This window comes from Nomascus leucogenys, chromosome 19 (genome assembly GCF_006542625.1).
Source record: "Nomascus leucogenys isolate Asia chromosome 19, Asia_NLE_v1, whole genome shotgun sequence".
NCBI lineage: Eukaryota > Metazoa > Chordata > Mammalia > Primates > Hylobatidae > Nomascus > Nomascus leucogenys.
In genome coordinates this window covers 6,515,370-6,538,077 of record NC_044399.1, presented here as the reverse complement: position 1 = coordinate 6,538,077, position 22,708 = coordinate 6,515,370, and the positions used below count along the sequence as shown (strand labels likewise).

The following is a 22,708-nucleotide window of genomic DNA, read 5'->3' as shown; positions in this document are numbered from 1 at the left end:
GTTTGTAGTTCTCCTTGAAGAGGTCCTTCACATCCCTTGTAAGTTGGATTCCTAGGTATTTTATTCTCTTTGAAGCAATTGTGAATGGGAGTTCACTCATGATTTGGCTCTCTGTCTGTCTGTTATTGGTGTATAAGAATGCTTGTGATTTTTGTACAGTGATTTTGTATCCTGAGACTTTGCTGAAGTTGCTAATCAGCTTAAGGAGATTTTGGGCTGAGACGATGGGGTTTTCTAGATATACAGTCATGTCATCTGCAAACAGGGACAATTTGACTTCCTCTTTTCCTAATTGAATACCCTTTATTTCCTTCTCCTGCCTGATTGCCCTGGCCAGAACTTCCAACACTATGTTGAATAGGAGTGGTGAGAGAGGGAATCCCTGTCTTGTGCCAGTTTTCAAAGGGAATGCTTCCAGTTTTTGCCCATTCAGTATGATATTGGCTGTGGGTTTGTCATAGATAGCTCTTATTATTTTGAGATACGTCCCATTAATACCTAATTTATTGAGCGTTTTTAGCATGAAGGGTTGTTGAATTTTGTCAAAGGCCTTTTCTGCATCTATTGAGATAATCATGTGGTTTTTGTGTTTGGTTCTGTTTCTATGCTGGATTACATTTATTGATTTGCGTATGTTGAACCAGCCTTGCATCCCAGGGATGAAGCCCACTTGATCATGGTGGATAAGCTTTTTGATGTGCTGCTGGATTCGGTTTGCCAGTATTTTATTGAGGATTTTTGCATCAATGTTCATCAAGGATATTGGTCTAAAATTCTCTTTTTTGGTTGTGTCTCTGCCAGGCTTTGGTATCAGGATGATCACAGGTTTTTATGAGAAGTGAGATGAAGCAATAAGCTAAAGTTTTAGAAGGACTCTAAGAGCCACGGATAAAAATGAAGACAAGTCTGGTTGTAGCCTGTGAGTTGTCAGCAGGGAATCTGAGGGGTACGGGTGCTGGTCTTAAGACAAAGGAGGTCGGGAAACCGTTCTGTGTTCTGGGAACATGGAATAGACTTGCAGAGGCAGCTCTTTACTTTGCAGGCATCTTGGCAGCTGGAAACTGCCAGCTTGGCAGTTGGAAGCTTCAGCTCTTTGCAACAGCCCTGGAACTCATCCTTTGCACCCTAAAGTCACCCCACCCTCCAAGTCAGCCTTCTCCCCATCTGAAAAACCAAGACTAAAAGGAGGCCCTCTGCTTAGGAGAGGCAACTCTGATGGCTGGATTCACGCATCTCTGAACCTCTCAGACCCCAGAAGAGATGCCTGGGAAGCCCACCCATGGTCCTTCGAACCCCTAGGAGCCAGCCTGCAGAGCAGACATGATCAGTCAGCCTCCTGGTGCCTAAACTCCATACTGAAAGAGCAAGCTTGGTTTCAACCATTCTACATACACTAGGCTTTTGTGTAGACTTTCATTTGAACAGAGGGACCTTGAGCTGAAGGACACTTTGAAAACTATTTCCCACCATTCACTCTTACCAGGGCAGGCCAATATCACGTGTAAGATATTTAGTTTCTTCTTAATCTGACAACCCTATGATTTCTTAGATACATCTCACAGAAAACGCAGAGATAAAACCATAGCAACAGCAGTTGTAATCGTAAAAGTAAGATTAGAAAGAGAACCACCTCGGCCGGGCGCGGTGGCTCACGCTTGTAATCCCAGCACTTTGGGAGGCCGAGGCGGGCGGATCACGAGGTCAGGAGATCGAGACCACGGTGAAACCCCGTCTCTACTAAAAATACAAAAAATTAGCCAGGCGTGGTGGCAGGCGCCTGTAGTAGCAGCTACTCAGAGAGGCTGAGGCAGGAGAATGGCGTGAACCCGGGAGCTTGCAGTGAGCCGAGATTGAGCCACTGCACTCCAGCCTGGGTGAAAAAGCGAGACTCCATCTCAAAAAAAAAAAGAAAGAAAGAAAGAAAGAGAACCACCTCACTCTTACCTGCCTTAAGCCACTTGGAACTCAAGTATTAATGTGTGAGCATCAACATTTTTTTGGAGGGCCACTATGTGCCAACATTTATGAAAAAGCAGAACACAAGAAAATCCCTTCTCTTAAAAAGCTCCTTTAGTGGAAGTTACAGATCAGTGAACACAACCACCACACAGTATGTGAAATGCTATTGTAAGTTGAAGCCCCAGATGTTTGAAGAGCTGAGAAACATCGAGGCCCTGTAGTTTAGGATGGCTTAGTGTGGGAAATTGAGAAAGGGGGAGGAGCACCCGCAATGGAGCTAGGAAGCTGGGGAAAAAGGCAGAAAAAGGCAAAAGAAAAGGCAGGGACCAGATGATGCCAGGCATTTTCACTCAGGGAGGCCCTTCCCATAGAGGATAACTTTCAAATCAGTGGAGACGCAGTTTTGCCCTCTTGGAAGGGACACCCTGAACTTCTTTCAGGAAATTCCTCTGCCCATCTTGGCCATGTGGTCTGGTGGACTGGACCCTAGAGTCGGGCCAGACTCCAAGCCAGATCCCATCTTAAGGACCCAGAAGTAGGATCAGATAGGGTGGTGCAGCCTATAGAGCTAGAAGGTTATTTGCTGGGAAAGGAAGTCTCTGTTTTATCTACGGGAGTTACTGAAAGGGACCTTCTCTTTCCCCGCCTATGGACAGGGGAGTAAGTGACATCTGCAGCCACCACCATTTTGCTACCACAGTGAGGAGACCCTGGATGAGGATGAAAGCAAAAGAGGCCTCTGCTTGGTTTGAGCTGCATGGAGTTGTGGGCTCCACACAGGCCGCAGGAAGAATCTGAGTGCACACGCAAAGGCAGTGGCAGTGGGACAGCAAGTGACAAAGTCCATGTAACTCACAGTTTAGAGACCAAAGAGTCCCACCTTTCTTTCCGAGATGAGAAAGCAAGAGGAGAGAGGGAGGTTAAAGGATTTGCCCAAGGTTCCCCATTCGTTAGCTTTGGAGCCAATCTGAGAACCAGCGACACTCACGGTTTTCCGGTTGATTGCCTGCTCTACTGTAACATGCGGTCCCCACACAATAGCCAAACAATGGCTACTGATGGAAACAAAGCATGCAGAAAAATGGGGATCATGAGAAAATGCATGCCCCCTTTAGATCCAACCTTGATGACCCGAGGAAGGCTCAGTGTGGCCACACGGCAGGTGACAAAGCATGCTGCCCTCTTGCAGGCTTTGCTCACATACAGCTAGTCTGGAGCCCTCTAGTCCTCGCCAGCTACAGTCATGAGTTGTCCAAGAAGAGAATACATTCTGAGCAATGTATCCTTAGCACGATTCTGTCACTGTGCAAACATTATAGAGTGTAGTAACATATACCTAGGTGGCATAGCCTATTGCCTGGTGATAAATAAGACAATATTATTTCCTTTTTTTCTATATATTTGCAAGGTCATTCACCTGGTATACTGCAGGAAAGCTACGTGTAAACCCTAAGCTTCTGATTATGTAACATATTAGGAAATAAGTGGCATTTCCTCACCTAGAAATTAAGCTGATTTGGGGGATGGTCTTCCTTTGAACGTCTTTATGTCCCTGTTAGCTTTGCATTATGTGTACTGCACATAGTGGGTGCTTTTTCGTGCACATAGTGGATATTTATTTAATTTTTCAAACATTTTTGAACGCCTGGCTTGTGCCAGGTGCCCTGGATACGTAGGTAAGACATAATCCCTGCCCCCTCTGATCCCTTGCTTAGCGGGAGATGCAGGTGTGAGCTGCGATCATTTGGGGCTCGAAGGGCTGTATTTGCAGTGTGGATAGTAGGTTACAGCACAGAGAGAACAGTGAATTCTGCCAGAAGTACCCAGGACGGCTTCAGGGACATTTGAACTATCTCCTTGAGAAAGCATGAACGTGCTATTGCTATAGCACACCTAGGCTAGCTGGCACAGCCTATTGCTCTGGGCTACAAACCTGTACAGGGTGCTGGGCTGGTGTACTGAATACTGTAGGCAATTATAAGTATTTGCACATCTAAACTACTATGCTAAGTATTTGCACATCTAAATTTCTAAACACAGAAGAGGTTTAAAATATGCTATAAAAGATGTAAAAAAATCATATACTTATATAGGGCACTTACCATGAATAGAGTTCGCAGGACTGGGAGCTACTCCGGGTGAGTGAGTGGTGAGTGAATGTGAAGGCCCAGCCATTACTGCTGCTACAGACTTTATAAACACTCTACACTTCAGCTACACTCAATTCACATAAAAACTCCATTCTTCGATAAGTTAACCTTAGCTTCCTGTAACTTTTTTTACTTTGTAAACTTTTTCATTTTTTCAACTTTTTTATTCTCATAATAACATTTAGCCTAAAATATGAACACAGCTGTACAAATATATATGTGTATATATACGTACAAATATATATATGTACAAATATATATGTGTGTGTGTATATGTATTTAATATCCTTATTCTGTAAGCTTCATTCTATTTGTAAATTTTTTTATTGTTTTAAACTTTTTTTGTTAAAAACTAAGACACAAACACATTAGCCTAGACCTACACAGGGTCAGGACCATCCATGTCACTGGCTTCCACCTCCACATCTTCTCCCACTAGAAGTTCTTCAGGGGCAGTAACACCACGGAGCTGTCATCTCATAAGAGATTAACAACAATGCCTTCTTCTGGATGCCTCCTAAAGGACCTGCCTCAGGCTGTTCTACACCTCACTTATTTTTTCATAAGTAGTAGTACACTCTAAAATAATGATTAAAAAAAGTACAGAATAGTAAATACTAGGCAGAATGCATTTTTCAGCTCCACTGTAATCTTATGGGACCACCATTATATATGTGGTCTATCATTAAGCAAAACATGGTGATGTGGCGCATGACTGTATGTCTCTGCTGAGCTTTAGACTAGTAGAAACCTTAGCAAAGTCCCCTCAATCTGGACCCATCATGCCCCAACACCCTCTTTCCTTCGCTGGTCCCACCGTGGTGGCTCTATCCGTTCATGCTTTCTCAAGGAGATAGTTCAAATGTCCCTGAAGCCGTCCTGGGTACTTCTGGCAGAATTCACTGTTCTCTCTGTGCTGTAACCTACTATCCACACTGCAAATACAGCCCTTCGAGCCCCAAATGATCGCAGCTCACACCTGCATCTCCCGCTAAGCAAGGGATCAGAGGGGGCAGGGATTATGTCTTACCTACGTATCCAGGGCACCTGGCACAAGCCAGGCGTTCAAAAATGTTTGAAAAATTAAATAAATATCCACTATGTGCACGAAAAAGCACCCACTATGTGCAGTACACATAATGCAAAGCTAACAGGGACATAAAGACGTTCAAAGGAAGACCATCCCCCAAATCAGCTTAATTTCTAGGTGAGGAAATGCCACTTATTTCCTAATATGTTACATAATCAGAAGCTTAGGGTTTACACGTAGCTTTCCTGCAGTATACCAGGTGAATGACCTTGCAAATATATAGAAAAAAAGGAAATAATATTGTCTTATTTATCACCAGGCAAGCTACTGCTCAATACCTCATACCCATTGTCCCATTTAATTTGTTCATGAGGTTGATCATATTTTAGAGATGAATAAACCAAGGTGCAGAGAAGTTAGGATGCTTGTTGAAAATGACACAGTTAGCAGGTAGCAGAGGCAGAACAGAGATCTGAACCTACATCCCACAGCAATGTTCAACCACACAACTCAACCAACCATCTGGTCCCAACTTTTTATTTAAACCACTAAGAGTCACTTTTATTATTGTTATGCATTGCATGGGAAAGATTCTGTCTACTAAATGTTACTTTGTTTCGTTTTGTTTTGTTTTTGAGACAGGGTCTTGCTCTGCTGCCCAGGCTGGAGTGCAGTGATGTGATCATGGCTCACTGCAGCCTCGACCTCCTGGGTTCAAGCAATCTTCCTGCCTCAGCTCCCTGAGTAGCTGGGGCCACAGGTGTCTGCCACCACGCCCAGCTAATTTTTTTATTTTTTGTAGAGATGAGGTCTCACTATGTTGCTCAGGATGGTCTCAAACTCCTGAGCTCAAACAATCCTCCCACCTCGGCCTCCAAAATGCTGGGATTACAGGCAGGAGCCACTGTGCCTGGGCAAAAAGTTACAGTTTTATTTATTTATTTAATTTAATTAATTTATGTATTTATTTACAGTTTTATTTATTTTTTATTTTATTTATTTATTTATTTATTTGAGATGGAGTTTATTTATTTATTTATTTGAGATGGAATTTCACTTTCGTTGCCCAGGCTGGAGTGCAGTGGGGTGATCTCGGCTCACTGCAACCTCCGCCTTCCAGGTTCAAGTGATTCTCCTGCCTCAGCCTCCTGAGTAGCTGGGATTACAGGCACAGGCCACCCACCCAGCTAATTTTTGTATTTTTAGTAGAGATGGGGTTTCAACATGTTGGCCAGGCTGGTCTCGAACTCCTGACCTCAGGTAATCCACCCGCCTCAGCCTCCCAAAGTGCTGGGATTACAGACATGAGCCACTGTGCCTGGCCAAAAGTTACATTTTTAAGTAACAACTTTCCATGGTTATATATCAAAATCCTGTCATCTGGGTTCTAATGGCAAAATTCCTAATTGCCAATAAATAGCTGGTATAAGAATAGATTTAATTCTAGCTCAAAGCAAAAAAAAAATTATATATATAATTATATATATAAACATTATATATATATAAAATATATGTGTGTATATATATGTTTTATTTGGCTTATTCTATCTTGTCATGATTAAAAAATAACTTTCACTAGACTTTTTTTTTAAGAACTAATAGAAATGTAGCCATTTCTACCTTCCCAGATAACTAGGGACCTGTGTCTTGGGATGGGACCACAGCCCCTCCCTTTGAGCTTCACGTGTTCCCACCTTTGGGATGAGAGTATCATCTCTAGTTCTAGCAGCTGTCTGAATGCAAATAACTCTGCCAGCAATAACACCACATTAACATTCTCAGTGTAACTGTCAAATGCCACACGTATAAGACAGACCTAAACAGCTCTAATATGTCCCATTTTAAGTTAAAACATCTTCTACATTTTAGATTTCAGCCCATAAGGAATTTCCCAGGTCACTCTACACACAGGTTGCATCTCTGATTGACACAATGAACATGGGACTGGCCCTCATGGTGGGTAACGGCAGCCTGATTTCAAAATACGTGTCCACAATCCTTTCTCTCCGGCCAGTGCCCCAGCACAGAATTTGTTGGTTATACTTACATGTCACTATTTTGCACATAAAGGTTCAGCTTTACATTTGGCCTTCTAAAGTTAGACTTCACACTAATCCAAATGGAACAATTTAAGATATCTGGCAGCTCTCATCACCCCCAAGCTCCCAAGGCCTAGCACAGCACCTGGAACATGTGCACAGGCTCTTGTGACCTCCAGAGAATCACAAAGAAGCCATCAGGCGCCCTGCAACCAAGGAAAGCCCCGGAGACCCTGCTTCAGGGGAGTGCCATATTAGCAATTGCTAGGCAAGCCCCTTTCATGCTGAAATACATTAAAGGAACACAGGTAAGTAGACAGTATGTCTCTGGCTGTGGATGTCTCGGTACATTCCTCCTGCTCTTGGGCATCCGGGATGCCTTGGTGGTGGGGGATGTGGACAAGGATGCAGTGTCTGTCATTAGCAAACCCACTGAACCACACAAATCATTTCTGAGTGCATCTCTTGAGATAAATGTTCTTCAGAAGACATTTAGGGAGAGCTGCCCAAACTGTTTTTATTCCTGCAGTTCTAAACCCAAACTTAGAAGCAAAATGAGAAAGAACTAGGCCTGCTGACTGCCTACCACATGACTTCACACATGTTCTTCCACTTGAACTTTGAGGTAAACTATTTTTATCTCCATTATACAGATGGGGTAAATGGGGCCTGCTCAGGGAAGAAATAGAGCTGGCATTTCAGCTCCAGGACACCTGACTCCAAATGCCATGCTTTTCCCTCCAGCCCCGGACTCCTTGAGATAAAGTTACTTCAGCACTCAACTGTAATTCTGTAGTAACTGTTTTTTCAAGAGTGCCTCCTTTGAGTCTTACACAATTTTCTTCCTTCCCATGTCTGCACCCCCAGAAAAGGACAGTTGCAACTCCTCTGGCCACAGACTCGGGGCTCCTCCCCATGGCCTGCCCCCAGCTTGGGGTGACCTGCAGCCTACACAGAGGGGAAGGCGCCACCAAAGCGACCAGAGCACCCCGACACCTCCTCCCTTCTCAATCTTCAACACACAGGTGCTTCCTTCTCTTCATGCTACAGCGAGCTAGGGACAGAGATGGAACTATTTCAACATTTTAAATTTTGGTAAACAGTTGTGAAAAAAAATCACTGCAGTGTCACTGTTTTTTTGGTGTTCCCAGCAGCCTCTTTTGGAGAACACAGTGCTAGCTTCTTCCTTCACATCCACTGACTTCGGTTAGGCTTTTGGTCTCAATTCAAGTGGCTTATTTGTTTTTACTACAATTCTCTAGAAATAGAAAACTAAGACAACAATAACAAAAATGAAGGCCTCAGCAAAAAAGCCACGGAGAATGAACTATTTCAAGGGTAAGAACACAAGCTATGGCCTCTGACAGCAGGCAGGCGACTGCAGAGACCGCAAATGCCCCCTGCCCCCACCCCCCACAAGGCATTTTTGGCAGAGGGGGAGCCATTCGATCAGTTGGGAAGATGTCCTTTCAAGCAAGAGGAGGCGATTTTGCGTAAAGCTAGTTGTTGAATCCATCTTGATGGGTTCTACCGTCCTAACTCATCTAGAGATGACAATGAGCCCCATTCATGGTGTTAACAGGATGGAGATCAATCTCCCTCCTATCCTTCTCCATCTCAGAAAAATGTCAAAAGCAACTTCCTTTCCTCCAGGTTGGAGCTATCTTCCCGGTGCTTTAATGAGGCACATTTCTTGGATGGCAACTACAGTACTGAGATCAGTACACTTCATTTCAATCCGTGAGCTTTTACTGATTAGCTCTTCTGGGTCCTGCACTAAACTAGGTGCTAGGTGGATACAGAATGGGCCAGAAATCCTTCTGCCCTTAAAAAAGGCTGAATCTAGCATAAACAAGAAACAGAAGACACAGACATAAATGTTTGTAAAGCTCCCTCTCCTTGTCTATAAAACAAAGATAAAAATATTTGCTGTGCCTACATACCAAGGACATCATGAGGTGCAAATGAAATAAAGTCTGAAAGCTATGCAAGAAAGATGAACGCATCAGTGTACAGGGTGGGAGAGACTGTCCGAGTGACAGATTATAATCCAGGCATTTGAAAAACCCACAGGGAAGCCGTCTACACCATCCACATACAACAGCAGTTAAATTCAGAGGCAACTTTTTTTTTTTGAAGACAGTTTTTCATTTTTCCTTTTTGTACTTTTTAAAATGATAAACATTGTGTTTTATTTTTCAGCTTTTTTCAGTTATAATTGATAAAGACTGTCCATTTTATACTTCAAGTGAACAATGTGAAGTTTTGATATTCATTTTTTGTATACGTGTATACATCATAAATCCATCAAGCTAATTAAATATCCATCATCTCACAGAGTTACCAATTTGTGTGTGTGTAGTGAGAATACTTAAGATCTATCCTCACAGAAAATTTCAAGTATACAAAACAGTACGATTAACTATAATTATCATGCTGTACATTAGGTCTCTAGAACTTATTCAACCTGTATAACTGCAACTTCATACCCTTTGACCTACATCTCCCCATTCCCTGCAGACCCTGGGCAGCTACCGTCCTACTTCCAGCTTCTATGCACTCATTTTCTTTTTTCATCCTTTGAATGGACAGAAAAAACAAGTAAAATTCAATGAGATTAACTAAAAGTAAACCTCACACACTCATTTATCTTTTCCAATAGATAAAATTTGGGGCTTGAGTTTGACCCAAATCCTAAATGCTTGACTTAGAAGTCCCCATACTCAATAAGCCCCGAAGGATCATCTGGCCCCAAAAGAATGTTGGCTACATCATAACAAATATTAAATGTGATTTTAAAATATCTATATTCTAGTTTAGCACTAAGCCAGTGAAAGATGACACTGAGGACTGAATATTCTAGCTACACACAATCACTAGGTTAGCACTGCCGTAACCTCAGACATGTGACTATTAAAATACATTTGATATAAGGTGTGGAAGCTTTTGCTGTGTAGCAAGGAGAACATACGCTATGGTAAGTTTTGTGAATTGTTATCACGAGCTTCTAAAATTCTGTTTAACCAATTGCTTTTGCACCACAAGCAACTGTAATGGAAATCTTCCACTCTGGGAGCCTGCCTGACTAACAGAATAATTCTTCCAAGAACTGTGTGAAGGCCTCAACAAGAAGACTCCACTGTCAGGCAAAATGTAGTCCAAAGGTTTGCCTAGTGCCTCTGCAAATGAAAGCAAAAAGCTCATCCTGAAATCACTGTAACATATATTTTATCCAAAAAGACCAACCAGAGTACAGAAGATGCATTGGCACTGGGCTATGGTTGTCATCTGCTCCACTGGGTACTCCCCAAGACAGAGCTTGCAAGACACCAGCGGGTCGAGGGCCAGGTCCCAGGTGGGCCGGTACCTTGCTGTGGTCATCGCAGAACAGTCTGAAACGAGAGAAGCACGGAAGGTCAGACCTCCCCACCCCTGGCATCCACCTGCTCCGTGGCAAGGGTCTCCTGGCTGTAGCTGGGACCCAGGGCGGTGGCCAACTGACTGCTGATGGGGCCTAGGGCATTTGGATGTTCTGAGAATTTTTTTTTTTTTTTTTTGAGATGGAGTCTCGCTCTGTCGTCCAGGTTGGAATACAGTGGTGCGATCTCAGCTCACTGCAACCTCCACCTCATGGGTTCAAGCGATTCTCCTGCCTCAGCCTCCTGAGTAGCTGGGACTACAGGCAAGTGCCACCACCCTAGGCTAATTTTTTGTATTTTTAGTAGAAATGGGGTTTCACCACGTTAGCCAGGATGGCCTCGATCTCCTGACCTCATGATCCGCCCACCTCGGCCTGCCAAGCTCTGAGAAATTTTAACCAGGGGTTCCTGTCTTAGGTCTGTGAGTGGCTCCCTTACCATTCTGATAGTAACTTTCACGTCTGCCCTCAAAATGGCAAACAACTCACCCTCACACCCATCCTTCCCTCCCTCCCACTGATGTGCATTTTAATAAGACACCTGCCAACCAGGCTCCTAACCCAGGGGGGCAAAACCTTAGCCATCTTAGAAGAGAAGGCTTTGCTAAAATACATATTGCTTGGATTTAACTGTTCTCCAGTGTTAAAGATGTGGCGAATATGAGGACAAGCCTGGGTGGAAGGGTCAGAGCAGAAGGGCTTGGTGGGGGTTGTGAGGCTTGAGTTTTCAGGGCAGCTGGAAAGAAGGTAGACATCCAACAGAAGGAAGAAATGTCATAGCATCTCTCACCAGAAGACAGGGCACAAGGGCCACATGGAGGCGCAGAACGATTGCTATGCTTTGTGATCACACAGAACTGCCCCAGACAGTTCCCTGACCACTCTTAGCCTTGGCTGGCTCATCCACATGAGGGGGCTGATAACCCCCTCTCACAGAGGTGTTCTGAGGATGAAGCAAATCACATAAAGGGTTGGCCGCACACAGCAAGTGCTCAGGAAAATCCCTTCCTCCCTGTGATGGTTAATACTGAGTGCCAACTTGACTGGATTGAAGGATGCAAAATATTGTTCCTGGTGTGACTGTGAGGGTACTGCCAAAGGAGATTAACATTTGAGTCAGTGGACTGGGAGAGGAAGACCCGCCCTCAGCCAGGGTAGGCACCATCTAATCAGCTGCCAGCACAGCCAGAATAAAAAGCAGGCAGAAAAACGTGGAAAGACTAGACTGGCTGAATCTTCTGGCCTCTGTCACTCTCCTGTGCTAGGCTTTCTGCCCTCGAACATCGGACTCCAAGTTCTTCAGCTTTGGGACTCCTGGACCTTCGACCACAGACTGAGGGCTGCACTGTCAGTTCCCTACTTCTGAGATTTTGGGACTTGGACTGGCTTCCTTGCCTCTCAGCTTGCAGAGGGCCTGTTGTGGGACCTCATGTTGTGATCGTGTGAGTCAATACTACCTAATAAACTCCCCTTTAAATAAATTATCTCATTAGTTCTGTCCCTCTAGAGGACCCTAACAAATACACTCCCCTTCCCCTGTGATGTCTCCTTCAGCCACAGCTTAAAAGAGAATTTGACGATGCCGTTGTGCGCCACAGGTAGGTGTGGGACTTACTGTCATTTGAGTAGCTTATTCCCAGGGTCAAGGAGCTGTCCTAACTTAAAAAAAAAAAAAATTACATCATCCCTTTCTCAAGTTTTATGACTCACTCCTCACTGGGTGTCACTGAGTTAATAGTTAGGAAAATCCACCTGGTGAATTCTACACGGAAGGAGAAGGGAGAATTCACCCGCCTGGTGAATTCTACGCGGAGGGAGAGGGGAGAATTCACCCGCCTGGTGAATTCTACGCGGAGGGAGAAGGGAGAATTCACCCGCCTGGTGAATTCTACGCGGAGGGAGAAGGGAGAATTCACCCACCTGGTGAATTCTACGCGGAGGGAGAAGGGAGAATTCACCCACCTGGTGAATTCTACGCGGAGGGAGAGGGGAGAATTCACCCACCTGGTGAATTCTACGCGGAGGGAGAAGGGAGAATTCACCCACCTGGTGAATTCTACATGGAGGGAGAATTCTACCAGGAGGGAGAAGACGCATCTGGCCCAGAAGGAAGCGCCTGCAGGATCCTGAAAGCTCACCCAGCAGATGGGGCCCAGTGACAGGTGACGAAGGACATGAGAGGCGGAAATAGCCAGATTCGGGGAGGAGACCCTGACTATCAGAGCTCAAGCAACTGAGGGGGTGACTGAAGGCCGCCCAGGATCTGCACCGGGAATCCGCGCAGGCCTTTAGCGTCTGGGGCGTAAGTGGACCACAGTCGGAGGGGCCTCCTCCAAGGGCAGCTGATGCCTGCGAGTCACTCAGTCTAAAATACATGTGTCTTCCTTGTTACAAAAGGACTCTTTGACACAAATTCCGCTGGACTGGCTAGCACTTTCAAGATAGTTTAAACAAGCATCACGATTTGACCTCAAGCTGGTGGGTCCTGAGGAGTGAGATAATTGGAGGCATCACACAGCTCTCTGGTGCTGCAGGGGGTACAGACATCAAGGCGGCCTCTCCAAGGTCACTTTCATTTGGATCATTTCTCTACACCTTGAATTTTATGCTTATGCTTATGATTGTCATCATTTTCAATCTCTACGTGGGTTTTTCTGGGTCCTAGGTTGATGGGCCGTGACTTTTTTCTTTTGATTTCTCTGTATCTTTTTTCTGCTTTATTACTTAATAATTTTTTTAAGTAGCATCTCTTAAAGTTCACTGGACAATGTGATAATTATATTTTAAAATGTTAGCTGGCCCTAAATCGGATCACAAACCTTCACCCCAGGCACTGAGGCTTGGGACAGGCTGCAGAAATCAGTCAGGGCTGGAAAAGTTTCAAGGGGGCAGTGGCTAGCAACTGGCTCCTCTGGCCTGGAGATCTGGGGAGAGCTTGTTTTTGACAATGTTGAAAAAGCACAGGGTACAAGTTCTGTCGGGCTGTTGGGGAAGTTGTAGGGTAAAGAGTTCACGCTTTGCAGTCAAGCAGACCTGGCTTCAAATTCCTTTTTTTTGGCCACTTGGTTATGTGATGTTGAAGAAATTACATAACTTAAACTTAACTTCTGTGAACTTAATTTTTGTTTTTGTTTTGTTTTATCCCTCTGAAAAGCCTATATAACCATCACCACCCATGTAGCCTTGGGAAGAGTGAGTGAGAAGTAAGAAGTAATATATTAGAATAATATATCTAATATATAGATACTAGGAGCTTGGTAAGTGGAAGTCATTATGATATGTCAGGTTAACAAGCTTAGACTTTTACCTACATAGACGAAATAGATAAAACAAGCTGTTGGGAAGAGATATCATATGGTAAAATGAGTCATTTAGGAAGTTCAATCCAATGGAGAAAATTTGTAGAAGAATCAAACATGAAAACCTCCTAAAGCCTCCTCCCTTATCGTCAGCCATGCACTATGCTCCCAGCCTGGACGTCACCCGAGAACGCATTACCCAAGGGCAGAGCTTAACCACTCCACAGAGGGCCCTGGAATCCCCGCCTCCACCCCACGTGAACAGTTCCCTGCCCCACAAGCCAGTTACAGCCTCTGTCCTGGACCTCTGCCCTGCCCCATCGTGCTTGTTCCCAAGACAATTCTCTCTCCTTCCAGCTTCAGATCTGGGCTCCTTTTCCTGTTTACTGCCTCTCTGTTGTGACCCCCTGGCACGGCGTACAGGGTTCCATCTGTCTGACTTCCTTTCTGCCTGGACCATGATTTCTATTTGGCCCCCAGTGGCTTCCCCTGCCCTGGGCACAGGTCAGCCCATGGCCCTCACCTCCCACTTCCCCCGCCAGCCCCGTGAGCTGGATTTGAAGCAGGTCACATCACCATTTCCAGGAATCACATCACTATTCTTTCCCCAACAGAATAAACAGTCTCTGAGTTGTACTCAAAATCTTGATTCAAATGGTGACAACAACAGGATATATTTTACAGAAAAAAAAAAAGGGTCTATATTGTCTAAACCCATCATGGACCTTCCCTACACACAGGATGGCCTTAATATGATTTTGCAAACAGTGAACAGCTGCGAACCTGCAATCAGATTATACTAAGAGAATCACAATGCACAATAAAGGAAAGCACAGTCTTTGTTTTCCTAATGTGAATGTCAAGTCATGTGAAATGGCAAACTGTTTTAGGAACATCTGATCAATTATAAGTATTATTCAATTTAAGCAATTCAAAATGTGCATAAGGCAATTTACTTATTAAGCATGACTGAGACTGTGCAAAGGATTGTGCCTTGTGATGAAAGAGGTGTGGACACAAGGAAGAGAGAGAGCTGGAAGAGAAAATAGTCCATTGTGGAGAGATTCGGGAGATTCGTGTAAGGTCCAAGGTGGTTATTTGGCCAAAACTATCCCATCTCTGAGCCCCAGGGCTATGGACCTCTGTAGGCCCCTATTCTTCCCACCTTTACTCCTTCAAAGCAAACCTGGGAAAGGTAGGCAGCTGCCAGCCAGTCGTCACCCACCTCTTACTTTCATGCCTTCCTCCAGCAAGTCCCTGCCCTCTTCCAGTTGCCTGGTACCCTCTCATGTTTCCTCCGCAGCCTAACTCCCTTATCCCTTCTCCACATCCTACAAACCCTTCACACCCAGCATCAGCCCTGGTGCTGTGTGACGTCTCCTCTGATTTCTCACGTCTCTCAGCTGTCTCCCCTGTCTCTGGGTCTCCGCTGTGTGTGGTCCACCAGGCTTCTCGAGCAGCGCTCTCTGAACAGCAGTGTCAGCATCACCTGAGAACTTGCTGGAATGTAACTGGTTGGGCTCCAACCTAGACTCATTAAAACAGAAACTCTGGGGAGGTGGGTGCGGCGGCACAGTAACCTGTTTCCGTGAGCCTGGCAGGGACTGTGATGCACAGTGAAGCCGAAGAACCACTGGTCCGTATCACTCCACTCAATGGCATTTCCACCCAAGTCCATCTGACTCAAGTCTGTGTGGGTTGAAGCCCACCAAGTGCACTGTTCTCCAACAATACCAAAACTCAGCTGTCGTGTCTACAAGGCCCTGGGCTAGACTCTCATAGTAACTCCCATTTCTTCTGGGTAAGTGTGGCTTTGGAAGTCTACCATGTCCCCAGTCTTTCTGGGTAAGTGTGGCTTTCAAAGTCTGTCCTATGTGTGAATTTATCTCCCCAACTTGATGATACATTATTCAAGGGGAGGAACTATGTTCTAGCCTTCTGGACAGTGGTCACAGCAGCTATTCCATAATTATAACAACAATTTTATATATATATGTGTGTGTGTGTGTGTGTGTGTATGAGAGAGAGACACTGTTAAATGTTCATCAGACACTGTGTTCACCATTTGCATATACTACTTCATTTCTCTGCACAATTGACTCCGAGACTTTGATAGTTTGCTATTATCCAAATTTTACCAATGAGTAAAACAAAGTTCGGAGTGGATTAGGGTAACCTGCACAAACATACAGGGCTATTTAGTCACAGTCTGTGTGGCCCTAAGACACAGCCATTTACTGTGCTACACCTCCTCTGTATATCCTCATCAGCTGAATGAGATGGAGCCTTTTGGATTTGTAGAGATATAAGACAAACCAACTTCAGTTTTGCTTCTGAGCTTCCTGGGCTTAACTTGAGCACATACAGCTTGGCAGTGGCTGGGAAAAGCTACATCTTCATAATATGGAGCTGTCAGCAGCAGCAGAAATTGGAGACTTGTGGCTGAGTAGAAAGTTGGCTGTAAAAGAGTTGGCTTGTTCAAGTGTACGGCTTCATGACGCTTTAGGAAAGTTGTCTTGGATGCTGTCTCCTCCCAAGCAGATGATGCCCACTCGATGATAAAAACTTAAACTATTTCCAGCAATCACACTCCTAGTTTCCCAGCTAATGTGAAAACTTATGTTCACATGAAAACCTGCACATGCATGCTTATAGCAGCTCAGCCGTAACTGCCAAAATTTGGAAACAATCGAGCTGTCTTTCAGTAGGTGAATGGGTAAACTATGGCATATCCAGGCAGTGGAATATTATTCGGCACTGAAAAAATAAGCCATCAAGCCAAGAAAAGACATGGAAGAAATTTAAAGGCTTATTACTACATGCAAGAAGTCAATCTGAAAAGGCTACACACATATGATCCCAACTCTAGGACATTCTGGAAAAGACAAAACTATAAGGACAATAAAAAGATCAGTGGTTGCCAGGGATCATGGAGAGGAAGGGATGATCAGGTAGAGCACAGAGAGTATTTAGGGGAGAGCAACTATTCAGTGTGAAGCGTAATAGTGACTACCTGTCATTATCCACCTGTCAAAGCCCACAGAATGTACAACACTAAGGGTGAGTGAAACCTAGCGTAAACTATGGACCAAATTTTACCCCCCTGGCAAATTTGTATGTAGAAGCCCAAACCCCCACTGGGACTATATTTGGAGATTTAGCACATCTAGAAGTCTATATATCTATATCTATGTGTGTGTATGTGTATGTGTGTCTATGTGTGTAGCAATCTCTCTCTCTATATATATATAGCAATATATATAATATGTTATATCATATATATTATATATGCTGTTATATATAATATATATGCTGTTATATTACATGTATTATATAATATATATTTTGTATTATTATATATATTATATAATGTGTTATATTATATAATATATATTATGTTATATTATCTATATTATATATATATATATATATATATATATATATATACGTGTGTGTGTGTGTGTGTGTGTGTGTGAATATATATAGTCTTCAGGAAGGAATTAAGGTTAAATGAGCTCATAAAAGTAGGACCGTAATCCAACAGGACTGGAGTTACAGGAAGAGGATGAGAGAGCTCCCATGCTTTTTCTTGGCCATGTGAGGACACGGCAAGAAGGCAGCCTCTGTAAGCCAGGGGGATGTCCTCACCAGAACTCAAGCACGCTGGCACCCTCCTCTCAGACTTCCAGCCTCCAGAACTGCAAAAAAATAAATTTCTGTTGTTTCAGCCCCGTGGTCAATGGTATTCTGTTACAGCAACCCCAACTGACTACCATAGGAAATTATGAACCTTAGGAGAGAATGCTGATCAATGTATATTCATTCATGGTAACAAATGTGCCACTGTGGTATGGGATGTTAATAGCTAATTGTGTGTATGTCGGGATGGGTGTATGGAAACTCTGTATTATCTGTTCAATTTGGTTTGAACCTAAAAGTGTTATAAAAAAAATAAGGTCTTTTTTCTTCTTCTTTTTTTTTTTTTTAAGTAAAGGGGACCTACTGTATGATTCTAATTATATGACATTCCATAAAAGGCAAAACCCTAGTCAGCAAACACACCAGTGGTTACTGGTGTCTTGGGGAGGGCTGGGAGGGCAGAGGAGGCTTGAATGGGTGAGTACAGGGCGTTTTCAGGGCAATAAAACTATTCTGTATGATACTGTAATAATAGATATGTGACATTCTGCACTTATCAAAACCCATAAAGCAGAACTTTACAAAGGGTGATCCTTAATGCATGCAACTTAAAAAAAAAATCGTTGAGGAGGTCAGGGGCATGGCAGGATGGAATGCAGACTGTAACAAGGGTTCTATCTGTATGAAAAGCGGGTGGGGGAAAGGTGCTGACCGGAATAATTTCGGGAATGAGCCGAACCTGTAATAACAATGGCCAAGTTCATAAGCACTGCTCTCCAGGTGACAGAGCTGCCTGCTGCAGGGCATGAGTTAACAATTCTGAAGCCACTGTCCCTTTACACTGGAAAGGAACAAATAAGTAAAGGGATGGCAGAGAGTGGGATCCAGGTTTCTCACTGTTGGAGTGGAAGGTCTCAGATAAGCAAGGGTGCTCATGGAATAGAGTTGGCCTCATCAGTAGGAACTCATGTTTAGCTTAATACAGATTCAGGTGGCTACATAAAGAAATACGTACAGATTTGTGTGCACACACTGGTTAGTGTATATACATATGTTTCCTTGTTCTAGCAGCTGACAGGGCACAGAAGGAATGACATCCCAGTTTGCAACAAGCACATCTAGTGCCCAGATCTTGATTCTAACACAATGTTCCAGTTACCGAAACTAGGGTTCACTGGACAAACAGCTGATTCTAGGACTGGGGCAGGACATTCAAGTTGAGCTGGAGGATGTCCAAACAGTATAGGAGACAACTGAAAAAGCTCCCAGTGGCTGTAGCTGAAAAAAACAGAGCAACAGAGTAGCATGAATTACCGCCCAGAACAGAAAATATATACCCATGAGCCCATACTCACATAAATAAATGAGGGAAAAGACACATCTCTCATGCAGAAAAATTCCACGTAATTTTCGTAGATGCTACACCCTCAAGGAGGTGGAGCCTAACTCCTCATTCTGAAGTGGGCTGTAGAGAATGAATTCCTTCCAGAGTGTAGTTTAGAAAAGGGTGGAAAAAGGAGCTCACACATGTGCAAAGGACAAACACTGCCTCAGTGAGGTGACCCCAACAGCATCAGGGGTGACTGTGCACACGGATGGTGTTGACGGTGACCACACCCCACCAGGATGTGATGAGGTTTCACTTCTAGGGTCTTCCTCTCAAAACCAATAACCCCTGTCTTCTTATTAGAAGAGCATCAAATAAATCCCAATTCAAGAATATTCTACAAAATTCCTAATCAAAAACTGTCGAAGTCTTCAATGGAAGCCTGAGAAACTGTCCCAGTGCAGAGGAATCTAAGGAGACAAGACCGCTAAATGCAATGAGAGAACTTGGAACGGAAGAAGGACACTGGGTAAAAACTCAAGAAACTGGAATGAACAGGGTACTTGAATTGATAAGCACATAACAGTACTGGTTTAATATTGTGACAAATGTACTAAACTAATGCAAGATGTTAACAGGAGAAGCTGGGCATGAGGTTTATGGGAACTCTCTGTACTACCTGCGTCATTTTCTAAATCTAAATCTATATCGGTCCATCTAAATCTGAATCTAAAACTAAATCTGTAAATCTAAATCTAAACTGCCCTAAAATAAAAGTTTATTTTTAAGCGAAACACTTTGACACTAAAAATCTGAGAAACACTAAATTAAATATAGTTAAACAGATTAGTTCGCTTATTTTTCAGCATTTTAAACTTCTTGTGGCTTTTGGTATGCTAATGAATACCATCACAGTCCAAGAAAGGTACACAGAAGGGCCCAAGGAGCCCATGAAACACTTTCTCAAGCACTACTGCATAGCATTAAAGCTTCGTACGAAATACAAAAAAAGAAAGAAAGCTGCTCTTAGTCATGTCAATATAACAGATTTCCCTAAATTAAGATTTTGCAGGAGTACGGAGAAGAACATACACAATCAACAAGGAAGAATCCAGGGGCCAGAGGAAGGGCGCCCACCTTCTGAGCACAGGGCCAGATAGAGACAGGTTCACTAGAGAAACAGCCACAGACTGGCACGAAGTGGAGGTCTTGGGTGCTTTCTACTTTGTATCTTCACCTACACCTGCAGGTGAGGGTGAAGGGTCAGCCATTGGGAGCACCTCAACTGCAGAGGACAGCATCCATAATTGGACACTACAATATACAGGGTAAGTGAGCAGAAAGTCTACTTACATGGAACTGTTTTCTTTCGTAGACCAGGCGATCTCCACGCAGAGCCCTGTGCTTCTCCCTCCACCCCATCAGAGCATTCTTAAGTCTGTACGTCCCACAGCAGGGCCACAGAGAGGACAGAATTGTGATCTGACAGGGACACACACACACACACCCCAGAAATCTGCTGAAAATGACCTTAGAGAAACATCCAACACTGCCCCGGGTGTGGCCCCGAGACGCCTCCTTCCTGGCCCCCGCAGATCTGCAGACTAGCTTCTGGAGGCAGCCTCTCTTGCAGGCCACCTGGCTTGGAAAACAATTGCTATTCATGGCAGGAAACTCATTCTTTATTTCTAAGACCAAAATGGTTGATGCAGCCATTCCCCAGAGTGCTGATAAAACACTCCACACACAAACTTGAATGTTTCTCGGTGGCTTCAACATCATGGCCGGTTTCCCACAGAGGGCCCAGACACGGCCACGCGTTCTGACCCCCATCCGGGAATGAGATGCAGAGGAAGACACAAAGGGCCTATTATTTCAACACTAATGTATTTGCCCAGATAAACATTACACTTTGGCTACCAGAGAGCAATGCTGTCAAAATCAAACATCAACTCATTAAATTTAGAGTTGAAGGGGGATGTTTGGATCATCCCGCTTTCTTTTTAGAGATAATTCCCTCATTCTGAGCTGTTTAGGGATTTGCTGAGAAGTCACAGCAACCCTGCCCCTCACCCCAACCCCACTTCCTTCTATCAGATAATGAACTACCCTTAATGTTTTATTGCAAAACTTTCGCTAGGGACATTGTCATTCTCTCTGTGTCTCTCTCTGTCAGACACAACACAAAGAAAAAGCAGCAGGAGATATATATATGAACATCTATGATAAACCTTGAATAGCGTGGGCCACGGGGTTCCTGCCCTGAAGTGATCTTAATCACACTCTGTTAAACAAAGAGCCACTGTGGGGTGTGGGAGACTCGTCTATTTGGTCATCTGCAGTTTCTTCAGTTCCTTCAGGTCAGTACTTGCTGATCTTGAGGGTGGCTTAGGAACAGGCCTCTGGCCAGCTCAACAAGGGGGCAGGCCGGGCACAATGGCTGTCTCCTTCAAGGCCCCAAACAGAAACCTTGTTGCTAAGCAACAAGCCTGGGAAATTTCTGTGTTTGGAGCTTGTCAATCCCTTGAGTTAATGGAAGAAGACATAATGGAGGTAACGCAGTAAGGAGGAGGAAATCGGGTGGAAATGGGCCTCCATAAGCTTTAAAAAAAAAACAAAACTGGGTTTTATTGCAAGCTTTGGGAATGACTGACCATGTGACCCTGAGGCTGTCACTGTACCTTCATGGAACAGTGGCCTCATCTGCAACCCGAGGATGCTCGCTGGGACAGCTGGCTTCCCGGAGTCCTTTAAGCCGTCCTTTCTCTAAACCTGTGCAGCCTTCACTCCTTCTGCACACATGAAAACCTGTGACTCTGCTCTCAGTGAGAGGCCTCTTCCACACAGGTAGGAGAACTGATCTCACAGTAAGAGAGTGATAAAGATAAAATATGCTTTCCGATTTGAAAACCCCATTGATACATACCAATTTCAGGGCGCATGCTACACCTGTGGCTCGAGGTGTGTTCCGTCTATTAAATCATCTAAACCTTCCACATCCACCTTCCGAAGAACTCACCTGCAATTCCTACTCCAGAGGTTCCTCCATCCCTTATTCCAACATTTACAAGCCCCTAATCCTTCCACTTACTCATAATCAGTTATTGAGCAAACCAGAATCAGGTGCCTAGGAAGTTCTAAATACTGTTCTAGACAAGGGATTACAAAAGCCAACCAGAGCAGAATGGCCACCAAGGGAGCACTGTCTAATAATAATAATCAAAGCCCTTTTTCTCTAAAGCAGCTGCCTTTGACAATCTTCCCGTTGTTAAAAAAAAAAAAAAAGGCGGGGGAGGGAGATGAATTAAAACATGCAAAATGACACTAAATCTGTTCAAAGAAACCTGGTGAAGTCCCGCGGAATCACCTTTCATTTATCAGTATTAAGCCACAGCTTTATTTGACCATCTGCCCAGAAAATCATGTATTTCAAATACATAGAGAAGATTTCCTGTTCCACCAAGTCCTGTATTTCTTATGTGAAGTTTATTTTGATTTTGTCTTTGCTTTCTAGTAACTGGTCAGTGAACAGAAGAGAGCACAGGAAACACTGAAAGAGAGGAATAAACTAATACAATGAACTCTATGGGGTGATAACAGCTGCTTTACACTTCCAGTGAGGGAGGCAAACATATCTGCAGACTCTGGAGACAAAACCCAGTGGGCTGCGCGAGTGGACCCCACGCATGGTCTGAAATAACAAAGAGAGGAAAATGATCCTGGCCTTGGGTGCTAGAGGCACCCCTGCATGTCAGGACCACATCAAGTCCTAAAGGTTGGGAATATTCAGGATCTGCACCATCAGGAAAACATAAATACACTTATGCACTCCTATTTTCCCAATGTA

The 22,708-nt window shown here is 44.0% G+C and overlaps 1 protein-coding gene across 4 annotated transcripts in view; it reads right to left on the bottom strand.

The window, feature by feature from the left end:
• RNF144A (ring finger protein 144A) overlaps positions 1-22,708 on the bottom strand; it is a 129,479-nt gene that overhangs the window by 40,266 nt on the left and 66,505 nt on the right. For all 4 annotated transcript variants that reach the window (XM_003276542.3, XM_030800611.1, XM_030800609.1 and 1 more), the window contains exon 3: positions 10,425-10,570. In XM_003276542.3, the coding sequence (XP_003276590.1) occupies positions 10,425-10,559 (135 nt within the window). In that variant the 5' untranslated portion in view covers positions 10,560-10,570. The remainder of the gene's footprint in view (positions 1-10,424; positions 10,571-22,708) is intronic.